The 19,847-nt window shown below is 42.0% G+C and overlaps 1 protein-coding gene across 7 annotated transcripts in view; it reads left to right on the top strand.

Moving 5' to 3' along the window:
* Positions 1-1,016: 1,016 nt before the first annotated feature.
* mical2a (microtubule associated monooxygenase, calponin and LIM domain containing 2a) overlaps positions 1,017-19,847 on the top strand; it is a 59,527-nt gene continuing 40,696 nt past the window's right edge. For 5 of the 7 annotated variants that reach the window (XR_013493568.1, XM_033624710.2, XM_033624746.2 and 2 more), the window contains exons 1-3: positions 1,017-1,146; positions 12,940-13,309; positions 18,588-18,795. Coding sequence is in view for 6 of the 7 variants with exons in the window: in XM_033624710.2 (XP_033480601.1) it covers positions 13,049-13,309; positions 18,588-18,795 (469 nt within the window). In the remaining variant the exon portion in view is untranslated. Of the gene's footprint in view, positions 1,147-5,459; positions 5,533-12,939; positions 13,310-18,587; positions 18,796-19,847 lie in introns of those variants that run through there. The other 2 variants (XM_033624692.2, XM_033624701.2) reach the window with 2 other exon arrangements.

Here is a 19,847-nt window from a genome sequence, read left to right as displayed (position 1 = left end):
GTGGTAGAGGGAGCGTCATGCACTTGTTCTCCAGTCAGTCGGAGAGGCTCAAGTAAAAATATTTGTGGCTAAAAAATAGATTTTAAAAAGTCACATATAAGCCACCCCCTTCCTCTGATAATTAAAGAACACCCCCCAAGCAGTTTTGAGGAACAACTTTGAGGCAAAAAAATGGTCTGCATGACAACTGTATTCAAAGGCATGTTCTGAAATTGGTGCACTGTGTCCATTTTCCAATGCTGCGGGCACCACACACAAAATGCAGTTAATCTTCATTGTATTGTGGCAGAGGCAGAAAGGTCAAACATGATCTAATAAAACGTGGGACAAGTTCTAAACCATGGCCACTCTTTAGTTAAGTGAGAAAATACATTTCATATGGGTGAACTGATCCTTTAAACCAGTCTTCCTGTAATTGTAGTTCCTGGTCTGGCCACAAGATGGCGACATTTGCTTTTATAGTGAATACATGTGGGCAGAGGACTTAACTTCGTGCGCACACGTTTGCAGTGTTTGTTTAATGGTTTTGTCCATGTGCTGTATGGACTCCAGTGTCTGCTGACGCTGTCAAATGTATAGTGTGTGGACCAACTGTGGCGCGGGGCGTAGGCCCAGGTGGTCTCGTGCAAAATGAGGAGCAACGAATGAAGTTTGCGCTGGATGTTTGCTTTTGTGGTGTATTTTGAAGCTATTCAAAATCCTTAAAAGTTTAGTTGAGGCTCATGCCCATGCCTTTAAGTAATTAAATGCTAAGTATGTTATGATTCAGCTTTTATTTCTGTCCAGTTTCTTAGATTTGCAGCCCACCCAGATTTAATTCATTCCTATAAATAAATGCAACCTGTTGTGCAATTAGTTATAATACTCGTGTGGGGTGAACTCACAGGCTCTCAGCAGGCGGCGGGTGGTCGGTGAAGAAGTGAAATATGTCTTTGGCATGAGTAAAGTTGGATCCTGTGGATTCAACAGCAGCCACAGAAGCTGCTCAGGGATGTGTCTGACTCTGCAGCCCCGCCCTCAAACACTGGACTCCGCTGCTCAGAGAAACTGCTGCTGCCTGTCAGGCTGACTGAGGACCGACTAACTTTACACAGCAGTCCAGGAGCGAAGACACTGGAAGGAAGAAGAGTTTGATTGAGATGTGAGGTCAGTTCTTTTGTTTTACACTTTGTAGCTTATGTGTCTTTCCCTAAATAAGTGGTCGGGGTGAGGCTGAGACACCTGACAGAGGTGCTGTTTTCCTTGTTTGAGAATAGTAGCAAGTTTGACAAGGACTCTATAGTGTGACAACCAGGCTAGATTAAGGTTGTATGAAAAGTTATTGTAAAGGGAATAAACAGGCTATCATCAGAGTAGTCCACGGGTCACAGTATGGACCGACAATGGTCACTACATTAGTATCAGTTGGGATGTTGATTGAGGTAATGTTGATTTGTTTGCTGCTGTTTGGCTGAGAGCAATGTTGTTTTGCTCCTGGTGAGTTTGAAGTTTTATGAACACGTGCTGAATCTCGCATTTTACCGTGATCGCCGTGATTGAACGCTGTCTGACAGCAGGCAGACATCTGGGCTTGTCTCTGTCTCCCTGATAACACAAAGGTTATCTCCACTTGCGCAAGCTGCATTTTTCTTAGGCTGGTGTTCATGTCATAAATCACTTTTGAGCATACATCCCTTTTGTGACTGTGTGGCAGCTTTTCAAACATGCCTCTATGCAAACCCATTCAAAACTAGAGTAAGAGCCAGTTGAAGTTCAAAGAGAGCAGAAACAGGTAGATCCCGGTTACAGTCGTTCCTCACCAAATCCCACCATTAACTAAAAGCTGTCCTGTCAGTACAAGTTAACTAACTGGCTCTTTTGACTCCACCTGCTCAGCAGCCTCCAGGCTGTAAATAGCCTTCATTCTGTCTTTGGGTTGTTGTAATACAACAGACTGCATAATAAAGAAAGGTGTGGTGCTGACAGTCTGAACTGTGAGGTTACCAAATGAAGCTCAGTGAGTGACAGAAACTGCTACTGTTAATGTTTTCTCCTGTGGGTGCAGGTTAATATGCAGCCACTGCCACTGATCAAACACAGCTGAACTTTTGACATTGGATTCCCAACAAAGCAGGAAAAAACAGATTCAAATTTGGACCAATGAGGAAAAAAAGCTTCTCTCACTTCCAGGTTTCAAAATACAGCATGAGCACTCAGTCTGGTATGATTCATGTGTCTTGCCAGATGATGCATGATTTGTTCAGCAACGTTTTTTAAGGGGGGTCAAAAGAGTCATACAAACAGTGGTGGTTCTCCTTCCCACTGGTGTATGAGTAATCATTTCCTCTGGACTGTAAGACTGTTGAAGATACAGCCGACCCTTCTCAGTCAAACTGTAAGATCCAAACTTTATTACAGAGCGACTCTGCCAGTGAACGTGCGAACATCTTAACAGTGTTCATACATACAGCATCTGGCCCAGACACTGATGGTCCACTGATGTGATTAATGCTCCTGGTGATTAACAATCTCTATGCATAAACGTTCAACGTTCCTCTTACGGGAATTTCCCTTTCAGTAAGCCTTTTTTTGAGTCATTTATATGCCATGATATAAATATATGGAAAGGCAGCGTAAACAGTGTATTGCTTAATAAGATAAGTAGTCTTTTGGCGAATGTTTTATCAAACGGTCTTGTGTTTCTGCCAAATATCTGCGAGGCTTATGTTCCGTACAAGCTCAGTGATTACAGAACCATGTTCTCCTCCTTCCAACGAATACAGTTACCTTAGAGCCAAGAGAACATGCAAACATCTCGACATCACAAGGCTGTGTATTCGAGCTGTATTTCACTGCAACACAGACAGTAACCGGTGTGGCAAAGCACTTCCGTTGACATTCACACGCAAACTTCCACATTTTTCAAACTGTCCTTCGACTGTTGCCAAAATGTCTGGGAAAAAAATACCTCTTGGCTTGATAGTCTTCGCCACAGCTTCAGTAGCTTACAACTGCAAATTCTTGTGCCAGCCTTTCGTTTTTAGTTTGTAATTACCGGCTTTACTGGAGTTTAACTTAACAACAGTGTGCGGGGATAAAAACAGCATTACAGAAAGCTGCACAGGTCCCTCCAATCATGCAGCCAAACGAAGGCCGACATTATGATGATGCTTATGGAAAGTCTAAAAATGATGTCAACTACCTCGTCTTTTACATTGTGTTCTGCATTTCAGACTCTTGCTCCTGCAAGCTTGACACATAATTGAGTGTTACTTATGATAGACTTCTCACCAAGATCTCAGTTCTTTAATGTTTGCATTAGTCTTTAAAGGTCCACTGTGTAAGATTTAGGGGGATTTAGTGGCATCTATTTGTGAGGATTGCAGATTGCAACCAGCTGAAACTTCTCCTGGTTAGAATTCCTTCAGTGTTCATTTTTGAGGAGGTTTTTACCCAGAGTTCTCTTTCTTCTCCAAAACAAAAAAAAACAGGGGACTCATTTATAAAATAGTGCGTAGGATCCATACTCAAAATGTACGTACAGACAAATGACAAAAATGATGTGCACCAAAAAATTCATTTTCATTTTCATTTTCTACAATCAGGCTTCCACCTCCCCAACCTCCTTGCCAATTTCCCGTCGCCAAAATGTTAGAAAGTATGCGTCAAAGTTTCTCCCATCAAGTCTGCTTTTATAGATCACAACTTTTGCGTGGGAAATGGCGTGCGCCTCTTTCAGGTCTCGTTTTGTGCCTGCACAATGTTTATAAATGAGACCCCAGGCTATCTAAAGCTGTGAAAACACTGAGTAAATCAGTTTCATGTTCACAAATCAGAGTTTCTGGTACCCTGTTTGGCATGTCGCAGACGGGCAGGTCGTCCATTACTTGCAAGTTTGTTGTCCACTATTTTTGGTCTGATAACTTAATGTGTGCTCACCTTATTTCTGATCCAGACATTCAGGAGGTTTTATCGTGTAGCAGAGTGGCTGCTTACTACATCGACTGACATGAAAACAAGTCCTATCTAGAGCCATTGTTTGTCTGTTCTGGGCTACTGTATAAACATGGCAGTGCAACATGGCGATCTTCGTAGACAAGGGGCCTCTCCCTATGTACATATAAACGGCTGATTTTAAGGTAGCGAAAACACATCAATTCTTATTTTCAGGTGATTATACACTAAAGGAAACATACTTATTATGTGCTGTTCCATTTCTGCTGATATATCCCCATAAATCTTGCACAGTGGATGTTTAAGCTGCTTCTACTGTCACATTATTATTCAACAGTTTCAGCTTCTTGCATACAGGTAGGTGAGCTTTTATTTAGATACTTAACATTTTAGTTTTGGCAACATAAATACTGTTGTTAAAGAGATACATGGGTCAAACAGTTAAATAAATTAGTGAATGAAAGTCCTAGTGAATGAATGAATCAGTAAATAAATGAGATTGATAAAGATGTGTGAGGACGTCATGCTGTGGCTGAAAACAATGTAACCACATTTCACACAGCCTGATAAACTAACTGTGAGTGGAAGCTTGTGCTCATTATTGCGAGGGAGGTGTCGTAAACTTTCTCCTTCCTCTCTGCAATATGTTTCCTTCCTTGTTCCACAGCATAAAAACTGACCCATGTGTCTGGGCATCAGCCACACAAAAGAGATAGGAACTTTCAGAGATAGGTGGGGCATGTTGTTCCCTGTTGACTGCTAGCCCATAAATGTTACATAAAACACGATTTCTGCTTTTTTAAAAGCTGTTGCTACACTGAAAGGTATGTAAGGAGATATCACACCCAAACCAGTACCGTACTGAAAGATGGAGCCACTGGAGGAGGCACAAGGAGACTTTGCTGTGGTACATTCACCCCAGGATATCATTAACCCGTTCCATCTGGTCAGGGACAGCAGCGTACTGAAAAGGGTTTGAAATGTATCTTAGTCATGCTTTAAAATCACAGAGGTGAAGTTTTCCAGAGGCGGCACTCCTCTGAGCTTTGATCTGGACAGGAAGCCAGACACACTCCACAGGAAGAGTTTGGTTGGGAGGCGTCTGAGGGAGCTCATGTACTTTGTCGCAGCACTCACAGCTTTTTGAAATGTAGAATAAGGCATCGGATCTCTTTCACAGTGCGTAACCATGGTTCATGATTCAACTACCAAGACACTCCTGGTGTTGCAGCAAGTCAACAGTGTTCAAACTGCTTTTAATATTTAGTTTTCTGAGAATCTGTGTTGCTACCCGCTACAGTTCAACACTGATGAACCCAGAGCACTCAATTGTTATTGATTTGAACTTTGCACATTTTTTGTGTTCATCCGAGGTAGACTTGTTTACAGGGTCTCTTGTTTACAGAATTTAGCCATGTTGATATCTTTGCAGATCATGTGCTGTTTTCTTCTGCAACATGACACTTGTCTATTCTGAGCCTGGCATTTTACTGATTGTTGGCTTACAGAATCTGCTATTTCTGCCAGGCAGTAATAGCACCATCTAAACCCTCACCAGGCTTAGAGACACACGGGAAAGATACACACTGATGCGTTAAGGTCAGTTTGCAGCTTGTCTTCACCTTGCAGTTTATATTTACTACATCTTTGATGTTTAAAGGTCCAGTGTGTAGGATTTAGGTGCATATGTAGTGGCAGAAATGGAATATTATATATAATTATGTATTTGTTAGCGCATAATCACCTGAAAATGAGAATCCTTGTGTTTTCATTACCTCAGAATGAGCCGTTCATATCTACATATGGGGTGGGTTATCTCCATGGAGTCTGCCTTGTTCTTCTACAGTAGCCCAGAACTTACAAACCATACATTGGCATTTTCATGTTTCCATGTTGGCCATTGTAGTTCTTCTACATGCTTAGCACACAGGAGAAGTTTCAGTTCTGCAACCTAGCCGCTGGGTACCACTTAATCCTACACTCTAGACCTTTAAAAGGCCTGATACACAAAGCCGATGTTGGTCAGTCTTGGGTCATCAGTGAGCATCTGTCAGTGAATGAAATCCTTCTGATTGGCAGTTTAGCTCAGTGACAGAGAAGAGAAATGGAAGTGAGGAACGTAAACAAACAGCTAAAGTCAAGAGGGAGTGAGACTAAAACAAACTTGTTAAGCAAGTCAGATTATTTGTCTTTAGTCATTGAACTCTTCAGCAGAAAGGTTTTGTGATGATTTATGTTAAACTTCACTGGTGCACAGTAAATATGCTCTTTTCTTTCAACATTGGATTGTGTTTTTAACGTGGGAACCGGTCTTTCGGTCTCCCTTTTTGAATGACGAACACAAATAACTGACATCTGCTGGTGTGGAGAGTTATGTCCTATCACACAGGTGCAGAACGAACCTGGCTGTCAGCTGTAGTCTTTGTGGTGTGTTCGTGTGCAACTTTTTGGCCGAGACATACGCAATGTGAGACGGTGCAGCAGTTGGCTTTTGTTGCCGCTAGGTTTCGAGGTTGTTTTGGTCTGTCTTGGTCATAAGAGGGTCCATGTTCACTCATTTGTGATATTCTGATGGCTTTGTGAATCTGTTTTCTTTGGCCATTTCTCTTAATTTTAGAACACTGGACACACTCAGTGTAAATGATAACAAATTCAGTGGACTAATTTATTGTAACACATGAGAATGTGTAGTTAGGCTCAGAATAATTGCTCAAGTGAATTGTTTGTGTCAGTAGCTGGGCAGACGTTATTCTGTGCTCAGTGTGTCCAGATAAATCATTCTCCAGAGGAGCCATGTGGTGAACACACCTGGGCCAGACGGGCCTTCAGACAGCCCTGAAACTTCACAATTCCTCTCCTGTTTGTGTAAATTAACAGTTTTCTCCTCTGAAGTTGACTGACATTTACTACCCTCTGCCAGTGTTTCTACCTTGCTTGTGACAGATCTTCTTTTGTTTTGGCACCGCTGACTGAACACGCAGCCAGATTTCAGAGAGCTGAGATAATACTGTAGAGCTCTGGGGCCTGGTGAAGGGCAGAGCCGGTGGGCTGAAGTCCACGAGTGCACTGTTTCTGAGGCACACTGCCTGCTTATCGGGCCTACAGAGGGTTCCTTCCTGGTTTTCTTCAGTCCAGTCTGTAATTACTGTTGCTGGCTGACTACGCTACAGTATGTGCATTTCCCAGCACTCCCAATGTTTTCCTTGTGTTGTCAGCTTCCTATTGTATTCTGATAGCCGCAAGCTATGTGCTCTGCGAAAACAAATGAAGACATTATGTCACTGGTCTGACGCTTGCTTCAGTGTCTTTACAGTTTTGTCACTGTCACAGTCGTACTGTATGTGCTGCACGTAGCTCTGGCAAGCACATGGTCACGTTCAGGGTGGTCAAATTCAAGGGCTGCACTGCATACTTTGAAGCCTTGAAGGTTCATTTATAACACTCAAATGCTGCACAGCTTTTTTTGCATGTCTGGTCATTCTGTTCATAGTTGCAGATAAAGATTAGGCTACATTATCATTAATGTACTATTTGTAGAACTACATTCCAGGGGTGGCTGCATAAAGTTGTCTCCAACTTGTGTGATTCCAACATTTTCAATAACTCCAGAGCACTGGTCAGTCCAAAAGTCAAAATGTAATCATCAAATTCTAACAAATTATTCTTCTTCAGGCCATATCTGTTGATGTATAGCCTTTCAAAAACAACATTTTCACTTAAGTAAAAAAACCCCAAAAAGGTTTGCTCTTCCACTGGACACACACAAAGGGAGGCATGCACTTGTATTAAAGAGGACGGTCAAGCAGCATTCTAACAGCAGCATAAATAACATTTATTCATTAAAGAAAGTTGATTAAATTTAAAAAGACTTATTTAAACTTATTTAATCTGATGAATCACTTTATTCAAATTGAGGATTCTGTTCAAGGATGTCGAAATTTTTATTTTAGGGTGATGATGTCATGAAATAGGCTACAACAGACATCCGTAGTTTCATTCGAAAACCTTGATAGAATCTTCAAATGTAAGAAAATGCCATTCAGTACAGCCCTATCATATACTGTGTGTGTAAATGTATTAAGAATTGGATAATTTTGGGATCAGTGGCAATAAGTTATAGCTATTTATGTCAGCAAATCCAATCAGAAGAAAACCACCAATTGTCTAATTGATTAATTGACCTGCTAGTAATATTGTCTGTGTAGCCAAAATCTGATTCATCTGTGTCTTGGACCTCCATCGTGTTTAAAAAATTGTTCCCTGTCTGGCCGTCCATGTTGTAGACTACTAATGATGAGTTAAGTCAGTGTATAAAAAAGAATATCATAAGAAAATGTGTATGCATGCTGAAGATGCATGTGTGTGTATAAAAGTGTACATGTGCGTGTTTAAATATTTTTCTTTCATTTTGCCGTCCAGGTGTAACAGGTACATTTTTCACATTCCTAACATTCCCCGCCCACCTCTCTATCATACTGGAGACTAATAGCTTTCTATGTCTCTCACATACACAGCATTGCTTTCATTTAGATAGACTCAATCGCAGCTCCATCCTATGGATTTGTACTACACAAAGTACAGACACTTTTATCTTTGGACAATGTGCCACAGCACAGTGAAGTCATCACATGACTAATGGTGAAATGTCACACAAAGTATCAGGAGATAGAAGCGCTTGGATTGTTGAATAAAACTAACAAGCCACAGATATAACTGTATATATTCCAAACTGCTTACAATAAAATTAATCACTTCACTTTCTTAATTAGCTGCAGTCGGTTTCACTCAATCAGATAATTTTCTAAACAGACAGGAGATGAAAACCTGCTCGCCATAAACTCTCTGATCCTCTTAAGCATTATATGGTTTGGTCATGATGTATGGTTTGTGTGTGTGTGTGTGTGTGTGTGTGTGTGCATGTGTATTCTTTCCGCTTCGTCTGTCATTAGCTGTATTTTACAGCCTTTCCGTGGGTTAGTTCTGTCTGCCCACAAGTGACTTTCCATTCTGTCAGACTGAGATGGTGAAGTCATTGGACTCAGCCTGAGACAATGCAGTTTGAGTATCAAGCACTGACTTGGCTATGAAGACAGTAAGTGGTACCTTTTCATTAGTCCTCGCAGACTCGTACAACAGATGGTTCCAATAGTTGTGCCTTTTTTTTGAACCGCTTTACTCGGACTGAAACGTGGAGGCATAAGTGCAGTCAGGATGTCTTTATTTGAACTTTCCACCAAAAGCTCGAGAGATTGTTTAACGCTGGGTAGAGTTTAGAATAAAATGATGTCAACGTAAAATGATTGTTCGCTGTTCTTGTGAAAACAGCAGTTATGAAAATGCATGTTTGCTTTTGCACAATTTACATCTCACTAACCCAAACAAACTTTTTTTTTAACTCAACCGACTCCACAGAGGCTGTATAGAAGACATAATGTAGGCTCCAAACACTCCACATACCACATGGTAGAATACAGAGCAATTTTCCCATCACAGTCTGCTGCCATGCATGAAAGATTAAAGCACCTGCATCATATATCATGCCTGTCTCAGTCATCCCTCGTCACTCATTGACAATCAGAGAGTAAATTCCCCTCCAAAAAAAACTACAGAGGTGGTCCTGTGACTACCTGGCTGGTGGAGCCAGTGAGAGGGTGAGCAGAGTGTTAGACTCATGCTGATGGAGCAGTTCAGGGCTCTCGTGGGCACGTGGCAAAGGAATGTCAGCTCTCTGAGTCTGAGGCTGAATGTCTGCTGTGAAAGGCCTCGGGGGTCCACAGTGTCTACCCACAGGACTGAGGCATTTTGAAGCTTCATAGGTGTATAAAGCAGTCTGGAGGTCATTTGAGTGTACAGTATTTCTACGGGCTGGATGCTGTTCCTTTTCTCTGAAAACAGGATGCAGCCAAACAGGATACCGTGCAAATGAATATGCTAATTTTAGCGTGGGGACAAACAAGCTGTTGTAGGAGTCACATTCAAAATTTCACCACATTCAAATCACAGTCAAATATGTTGAGACCCAGGACTGAATGGTCATTGAGTGTAGGGACTAGCTTTTGCGTTGATGTATTGTCCCTGGCTAAAGCTCTCCCTGAACAGTTTCATGGTGGAGTCATCCTGCCACCTGAGGCCCTGGGGTGGGGTGTGACAGTAATAGTGGATTACTGTGGGGGGCTTCACAGCCAGCCTGACCTCTCCTCTAACCCTGCCCATCCCGCTCCATGGGACATTAAAATATCAAAGGCAGACTTCTCCCAAAACTCACAGAAGCTGTGGTCTCCACCCAAGTGAGCACACACATGCTTAATGCAGAAAATTTCCACATTTTGCTTTGATGTTGAGTTCTGGCACAGATTTTCTGGCATGGTTTTCCAAATGCTTGATGGTTGATTGGAGGAAAGGGAAAACTGCATTGTAGTTAATACTGTCAGTTCAGCTCTACTCTGACACTAGCGTGTGTTTTGGTAACAGAGTATTTCACACGCAGGCTCATATGTAAGCGGACTGAAGGCACATACCTCAGTAGAAGGTGGACTATTAAGCATGCATACCCAATCAGCACCAGTCAGTCTGTGTTAGTGTGGGCTTGCATTGCATTAAGTTTCAAAGACCTCTGTTGAAAACATCGTCTGGTTTTCAGCTGGAATGAGAAACACCTCAATACAAATACTTTTCCGGTCTACTCATCCATAGTCAGCGCTACACACCAGGAATGAAAGGTTCGCATTCCTTGCAGGTTGCAATAAAAGGAAACCACTTTGTACCCATGTGGAAGTTCATACAGTAGAGATGTTATTTATATAGAATTGCAACACGTAAAACTGTCAGCAAGTAAATTCAGCTGTTTGTCAATCAATGCTCAACAACAGTATCTGCATGTAGCAAATGTGGCATGTATAGTGTTGATTACCAGCCACAACAATGTTGTAATGGCTGGTATTGTTTTCATCTCGTGAGTCTGTGTGTGTGTGTGTGTGTGTGTGTGTGTGTGTGTGTGAATGATCATGGCAAAATGGGGTCCAGGTGTCACCAGCTTTATCGGGAGCTACCACAGAAGCCATTTTGAATATTTTGCCAGGTGATTATAGGTCTGTCTGTCTGTCTGTCTGTGTGTTGGCAGATTTTGTCAGTGCACCAACATCACACCCATGCAAGATGCTGTCATGAAACTTTACAGGTGTGTAGTTGAGTTGATCGAGTTTAAAGATGGGTGTGGTTTGAGCAAGGAGCCTGGGAGTCTGAGTAGGAAATAGGCAAGGCAAGGCAAGTTTATTTGTAGAGCACAATTCGTACACAAAGTAATTCAAAGTGCTTTACAGAGCAAGAAAATGCATTAAAATCACAATACAAAATAAAAACATAAATAATCATTGTAAAATGAACTTTAAAAGAGAAGAGTGCAGATAAGATCCTTTCAGTCATATGCACAGTGAAATAGAGCTGTTTTGAGGCTAGATTTGAACATTGTCAGAGTAGAGGCCTGTCTCACATCTTCAGAAAGACTGTTCCAGATTTTAGCTGCATAAAACTGGAATCCTGATTCCCCATGTTTAGTCCTGACTCTGGGCACCAGCACGAGGCCGGTCCCTGAGGTCCTCAGAGTCCGAGATGGTTCATATGGCACTAACATGTCAGAGATGTACTTTGGTACTAGGCCGTGGAGAGACTTGTACACAAGCAGAGCTGCTTTAAAGTCTATTCTCTGAGCCACAGGAAGCCAGTGTAGAGACCTGAGCACAGGACTAATGTGCTCGTACTTCCTGGTTCTGGTCAGGACCCGAGCAGCAGCATTCTGGATGTACTGCAGCTGTCTTACGGCCCGTTTGGAGAGGCCAGTGAGCAGGCCGTTACAGTAGTCTAACCTACTAGAGACAAATGCATGGATCAGTCTCTCCAAGTCAGGTTTAGACACTATACCTTTGATTTTGGCAATGTTTTTTAGATGGTAAAAAGCTGCTGATGTTATTGATTTGATGTGGCTGTTAAAGTTCAAGTCTGAGTCCATTATTACCCTGAGATTTCTAACCTGATTTGTAGGTTTTAGAGAGAGGGAGACTGGAGGTGACTGCTGACACTTTCTCTTTGTTTCTGTGGACCAAATACGATGACTTCAGTCTTGTCTGAATTTAGCTGGAGAAAGTTGTTTTGCATCCACACACTGACCTGTTGGATGCAGTGACAGTGAATCCACTGGTCCATATTAAACCACTGTATTGCAACTGTAGTGATCCCATTGCAAGATTGGCTCTTGTTCCCTGGAGCCATTACCCTAGCCTTTGTTGCAATTAAGAAATAGACTACATCAAAAGTATACAACCTAAAACTGTCAAAAAATGCTCCATTTTAAGCAAAGTCCTGACGTCTTGTAACAACACACTACAGTTTACAGTTTTGTTTATTTGTCCCTGCTGGGTCTCTCATGTTGAAGCTCCACCGGTTTTGTTTTGTGTAAAGCTTTCACTGAACCCTGAAGCCGTTGAGAAGTTTGGTTCTCTGCTGAACCAATAAGTAGTCAGAAGAACCACAAACAGCTCCTTTTTATAGGCTCACAGGGTTATGCCTCTATAAAGCACAATTACAGTAGTGAATATGCTCCACAGCTGTGTGAACGACAGACTGGCTCATTTGACTTCTCTCTGGTATTTATCTCGCAGCCTTGTCTCCACTTGGAATTTTATCTCGTCGATGTGGGTGTAAGTGTTTCAAAATGCATGCTGACTTAGATCTTGACTGTTAATGAGGACTGGTACCGAGTGCCCTCTTGATAATTCAGTAATGTAAGCTGGAGTCATGGGAGAAGATAAAATACAGCTGTTGTCAACTTAAATCACTTTAACATTCTAATCTAGAAACCATTTAAATGAATTCAAATAACGCAATGAAACATGTCCAATTTTATCAGGCTAATAATAGAATATGGGAAAAAATATCAGTTACCGAAACCCATCTGCGAGAGACGTTTCGCCATGAGATGACATCAGACTCTTGTGTGTCTTGCCTCCTCAGACTGGGCATGACGGTGCGAGCCAAGCTGAGGGTGTAGCCACATCTGGCAGAGACTGCTGAAGCAAGCAGGAGCCTCAGCACACCAAATCATCTACTGCAGCGGGGGAAGATGGGAGAGACAGAGGAGGAGAGCGACAATGTGGGGAAGCTGTTTGATAACTTCGTCCAGGCCTCGACCTGTAAGGGAACCCTTCAGGCCTTCAACGTCCTCTGTAGGAAGCTGGACCTGGACCCTGCGGACAATGACACCTTCTACAGCAGTCTTAAGGCAAAGGTCACCTACTGGAAGGCCAAAGCGCTGTGGAGTAAGCTGGACAAGAGGATGTCCCATAAGGAATACAAGAAAGGCCAAGCTTGTGTGGGCACCAAGGTGAGTTTAATGATATCTTAATATTTTCCAATTTTCGGCTTGTAGAGATGGAGATGAGGGATAGAAAGCAAGATACATTTACATCGAAGCATTTTACATGTTCCTCCCATTAAATACTGTGAGCATAAATGATATTTATGTTCCTTACAGCTGGGCAGTTTTCCAAATGATATCAGGCATTTTTAGATTTATCTTCTACTTTCCATGTAGACATTGTTTTCTTTTTGGTTTGGTACGAAATCATTCTCAACTCTGTGTTAGATAGGACATTCATTTTAGTTTACATGACCTAAATGTGCGCTGTTTTTCCAAAGTTTTGTTATTTTTGTGTGGTCATGCAGCTATTTTAATAAGTCTCCTTGGTGATGCATTCAAGGATCCTCCACTATGCGACTCTTTGGAGTCGACTGCCCTAACAGCAGCCCTTTTAATAGAAGAATCAACAACACACATCATCCTTTTCACAGTGTCCTTATTTGCTCAAAAAATATACTTTAGCTTGTAAATGCAGCCAGGTCTTAAATCGTGACTATCTTTGATTTTACCAACTACGACAGGAGAACCTGTGTCAGGCATGCTTGTCCAAGTTTACGTATATTATGTGCTTATATGCTTTTGAAAACAGTCGTCACAGCTAAAGCGTGTATGGCCCGTTAAAGCCTGAAATCCTGGGAACGTGTATCTAAAAGGTCTGAAAACATCATAAGGTTTTTTTCATGCCTCATTAAAGTTGATGTTTCATGGCTTAGATAATGTCTTAATGACCTCACCTCAGGTGGCTCGTCTTTGTTTTGAACAATCAGCACTCTGTCTGTCTAAAGTACGCCACAGAGTGCTTTAACCTCTACCTGCCCAGACACAGACCATCAGCGACGGTAAAACTCACTCTTTCACTGCAAAAGCCCCCAAACACAGGACAGGAAATTAAAGAGATATACGTTGCTTTACACTCATTCTGTCGCTCTCAGACAGGTGCTCCGGGACAAAGCTGTACAGAATGAAACACAAACATCATGTAATATTATATCATCGACAACTGCTTCACTGAACCATCACTGTACCCCCCATATGCGTGTGTGTTTAGCCATACAGATTGAAAAATCACAGCTAAGAGACACACACTATACATCAAACACAACAAGCAACAGATGTTCACATAATCAAATGACTTTCATGAAGACGCAGACAAAAAAAAACACCTTGATAGCAGTGCACAGCCAAATAACACAATCAGCCAGTCACGCTCAGAGAACAAATTACAGACAAAAGACAATTTCCTTAAATGCATGTAAGAGGAGAGCTATAGAAGTGCTATTCTTTAGTTGAATTATGAAGCAATAACTGCAATGGGGACAAAGGAATCACGTCAGGGTGTTTGGTGGTGGTGGTTGGGGGGTGGGGGGTGGGGGACTTGGCAGCAAAGGCGATGAGGGAAAGTAGAGAAACCTGGACGAGTGTGATTACCTTTCAGGCATCAGCTGCCTCCAGCTTGAAAGAGTGTTTTTACAGCGCAGGGAAACAGACAGCATCACTCAGCAACTATGATTATTTGGCCCCAGTTGTTCTGCGGGTGTGCTCTGCTCTTTATAGGCTCTTCCTGAAAGGCTGGAGCCAGGCCCAGATTGTTATTAAAGTGTGTTTTAAATGTGCCAGTATGAGCTCATTTTTACAGGTTCTGTCTTATTTAAGCTAACACCAAAATAGGTAAGAAGAAAGAAAATGAACGCATAAAGAAAGTGTGACTCAACTAAACATCTGAGCCCAAAGTGAAGAGGTCAGACTTTGTAATTCTGTCAATCCACAGGGTTTTTGTTGTAAAATAAAAAGTGGTGCTGTACTTTAGAGGTACGAAAGCAGTAAACCAGATGGACAAATAGTGGATTTTGTGAATTACTGAAAGAGTAACTTATTGTGAATTTATTAGATTGCCCTTTTGCCCTAAATACCAGAGATTTAATAAGTTGCTTATTAATTTCCACACTTGTGCAGCACAAGTGCAGCATGAAGCGTCTTTAATCACACACAGCACAGACGATCTGCTTTGACGTGATCTCCAGTTCCTCCTCTCCCTGGGAGAATCACAAGGTGACGACTTATGGTTTTATGGCAACTCAGCTCTATAACAGTGACAGATGTGATATCACTCGGCGCCTCGTCTTCATATTCCCGCTGTTGCAGCAAATCTTTAAAGGATGTGATGTCACCCGTGTTTTATGGCAGGCTGCTGTGACACCAACACGTAACCACAGTGTGTGTTTCTTCCTCGTAAAGTTTCACTGTGCACAAAGAAATTGCAAATTGATCTTTTTTTTTTCCTTTATAATCTGTGATGTGAATCATTCTCGACACACTTCTCCAGAGCTTTGTGCGATTTTGACCCTGAGACGGTAACACATCTTGATTCAACAGATGAAATGCACAGATACACAGTTCGTTTAAAGTTAAAACCTAATTTGAAGGGAAGACAACCTTCACTTTCATTAGATCTGAACTGAAGAAGCTTCTTGGATGAGAGGTGAAGCAAATCCAGTTGCCAATGATACAGCATTTAGGATTACCATGACCTGGATGACTGAGAATCTTCACTAACATAATACATTAGATCCATGTTAAGCCCCAGGTTCAATCTACTGTATGCAGGTGACATTCTTAGATAAGATACCGTTGGGCTCTGTCAAACGGCCTCTGGAGTCATGCCGTTTCATAACGCACTTGTGTTTTAGGTTTGGGATGATATCGTTCATGTGCCCTGAAGAGCTGAAATGATTAGCCAATTAATAAATAAGTCTATTAGAAGAAAATTTATGAAATTGATTAATCTTTTGAATAATATTTCAAGCAAAAATGCCTGCCAAAAGTGAATATTAGCTGCTTTTCTTTGTTAAATATGACGGTGAACGAAATATTTCTGGGATTTTGACTGTTTGTCGAACAAAACAGACAACATGAAGTTGTCACCTCAAGATCTGGGGCCAAAATAACGGTCATATTAATTAATTAGAGAAAAAAAATGTTAGTTACAGCTGTAGTGTCCTAACCATAGACTGTATAAAATAATGGACATAGCTACTGTGACATCCATTGGTTTGTGGACGCCGGTTTTAAAGCCTCGAGTTTGGCATTTCGGCTGTCGCCATTTTGTTTTTTTGGAGCCAGAAGAGACCATATTTGGAAGAAAGGGTGGAGCTGTGGAGGAGCGAGTGGTGGATCTGACTGAGAAGCTGAGGACACTATCAGCAGACATCCTGTCACTCAAAGTGGCCCGCTCTTACATTGGCAATAATTTAAGCCCTGATAAAATGTAAATGGAAGTCACCCCATGTACAGTTGTCATGAAGGAGAAAATTAGCTATAGAGACCAAAACTGTTCTTTTTACTAGACTGTAAACATGTTTATTTCTGCTGTAAAGTTGGGCATGGGGGTCTATGGGGATTTACTGGCTTCTGTAGCCAGCCTCAAGTGGCCATTAGAGGAACTGCAGTTTTTTCCACTTCTGCATTGGCTTCCTTTTTCATCCCTGGAGGTTACAACTTAGTCCTAACAATTAAATCAAGATGCTGTGACAGTTAAAGAGCTCCTTGTATCAGCCACACTGTCTGCTTAGATAAAAAAGTAAACAGTGATACTATGACTGACAGATAGGGTTCATTAATAAGGCGGGGGACGAATGTGACCGGGGTGAGGTGGAGCTTGGATGAGAACAAGGTCACAAGTGGGAAGCTGAAAGGAAGCGTGTGTGTCCTGACTCAACAGATGTGGAGCACGCCATCAGGAAAAGCCTCATATCTGGAAAAATAGATCAGCGAATGGAAACGGGCTAAAACAAACAGCCTGTTACTGCTAGTGGCTGATAGGCAGATGAAAACAGTGACGTGGGTTTAGATTAAAATGTGCACTTTGTGAGCGTACATCTGAATAAACCGAGTTAGCGCCGTGCACATAAATGAAAGTGTAAGTGTCTCTCCATCTCTGTCTGTGGCTGGGTAAACACACTCAATCACCCTTTGTTGAGAAAAAAAACATGGCCAGCAGGCAGGCTTGTCCAGGCAGCTCTTCCACCACCTGTGTGTGCCTCACACCTGAGAATACATCATCCTGATAACCTCAGGCAACACATGATGACACACTGAGCTCCTCATCACCCACATCCCCAGTGACGCCCCCCCAAAGTTTAACCACACACTCTCAAAGGGAATATGGAATGACTAAAACCTCACTCATCTTGTTTTTGGAGCCAGAGCAGAGTGCCATTTAGGGTATAATTTAGGATTTCGGTCAGCTGGCCGTGGGTGCTCTGTAAACAGCACCCGGTCTGATTGTCTCACAGGACTGATATGGACGGGTGGCACCTCATGGCACTATCCTCACTTTGTGTTATCCTGTTTGTGGACACACAGGGTGGCAGGAAGTGAGTCCTTCTATTCAAATATGTTCGGGCAGAGTGGTCGCTCTTTGTGCTGTTAGATGGAAGTCAGTCCTGGGAAGGTGAAAGGAGAAAAGAAATTTCAGTGCTAATTTGGCGAAGCTATCGAGACAGGAGACTGTCCACCTTGTTGAGCACAGCAGGGGCAACCCTCAGAAGTGGTTTGGCTCTGGATTAAATGTCAGGGGAATAAAAGAAACACACATCTCCCATAATGCCTCTTAACATGTTTAGAAGAACAGAAAATACAGCTTGCCAGCACACATGCGTCGCTTCTTTCATCTATCATTCGAGAGGATGATGTCATGTTTTAGCCGCACATTCTCAGACGCTGTAACTTCAACGAACTGACTTCATGCATTTCTGGGTGAGGCTGATGCATGAATAACACCTTAGATATGTGAAGATTGTTATATTGGTTTTGGGCTGATGTTCACAAACATTCTCCTTGGCAGTTCCCTGATAAATGCACCGCCTCAGGCACGTCTCTTCCTCATGTTTCATTTGTTTTACTAACAATCCTTAAACACGCAACAGCATTGAGAAGTCATCTTCTATCTGGAGTGATCCTCAGAGTCGGTATCTATCCTGCTGAAGAGTCCTTGAGTGCGACACTCAGACTCTAAATGCTCCAGTGGTGCAGTAAAGTGCTGCTCCCTCTCATAATCTATGTAGATGTTATAATGCTCCCTGGTATGTTAATAAACAAGTAGGACCTAAACCATTTTTCATCTCAGCCTCTTCCTGCAGGAAAAGTCTCAGCCGTCTGTGAATACAGATGTCTTCATGATGTAGCTCATTGCTCTGTGCCTTGTGTAAGTAATGAGGTCAATTTGTCATCCTCTTGTTTTTAGTGCCTCATCATCGGAGGAGGTCCCTGCGGCCTGCGGACAGCCATCGAGCTCGCTTTGATGGGCGCCAAAGTGGTGGTGATTGAGAAGAGAGATTCCTTCTCTAGGAACAACGTGCTGCACCTTTGGCCCTACACCATTCATGACCTGCGAGGCCTTGGGGCCAAAAAGTTTTATGGCAAATTCTGCGCCGGGGCCATAGACCACATCAGTGAGTATCTGACTCTACAGGAACAAAACATGCTGCCGGTTTTTGCTTTTCATTGACCTCTGATCACATATTGTAGGACTTTGTAAAGCTCAATCTTCCCCTTAAATCTACAGTGTTTTATTAAACACTAACAGGTTAAAGGTTATGGTCTTGCAGTACTTTCGTTTCTCAGCTTTTATCTTATTATCAGCTGCAACAATGTTGTGACAACTGGTATTGGTTTCACCTGGTGAGTCAGTGTGTGTGTCGTCATGGCAAAATGTGGTCCAGGTGACGCCAATCGTAGTTGGAACTACCACAAAAGCCGCTTTGAGTATTTTGCCAGGTGTCTGTCATCTGCCTGTCTGTTGACAGATTGTGTCAATGCAGTAGCGTCACAAGCGTGCCAGATGCAGTCACGACACTTGATAGGTGTGTAGTTGAGATCAGAATGAAAGCCAAGTTCAAAGATGGGCGTGGTCTAAGCAAGCAGGTCTAGGAAGTAGCATAATGCACATATTTTTTACATACTTCTTATTTTTCTAGTTTCTATTTTTCTTGTAATGTCGTTATGCTCATATATAAGAGCAACTGTAATGTGACCTAATGTTCTCCTGGGGATCAATAAAGGCATTTTGAGAACACTTTGATTCAATACTGTACACCAATATGGTCTGTATCACTGTCTGTCCATTCAGCTCTAACCCTTTAGTGAACCTGGATGGAATATTTTGATGCTTTTGATTCTTGAGTGTATTTTTTTGCATCATTGTGTTCTCATTTCTTTGTACTTATGTATTGTTCTGTATAATTGCTGTGTCCAGAGGACCATAAATGGAGCTGATTGATTGATTCCAAAACCATTTCAAAGAGAAGGAAATGGATGTGGGAAGAAATTTATATGGGCTGTATTTCTAGAAGAATTACAAAAGTTTAAAAACAAGACATAATGATAGAATAATGATATATTATTGGTCCTGCTGTTTGTTTGAATGTCAGTCGAGCATTGATTCATTTGACTCATTACAACAAAACAACAAGAGAAAAAGCCGTAGCAAGAGAACTGGAGCTCA

The sequence above is a fragment of the Epinephelus lanceolatus genome, chromosome 2 (assembly GCF_041903045.1).
Source record: "Epinephelus lanceolatus isolate andai-2023 chromosome 2, ASM4190304v1, whole genome shotgun sequence".
In the NCBI taxonomy this organism is placed as follows: domain Eukaryota; kingdom Metazoa; phylum Chordata; class Actinopteri; order Perciformes; family Serranidae; genus Epinephelus; species Epinephelus lanceolatus.
The sequence above is the reverse complement of the archived record's forward strand: the minus strand, read 5'-3'. Positions and strand labels throughout refer to the sequence as shown.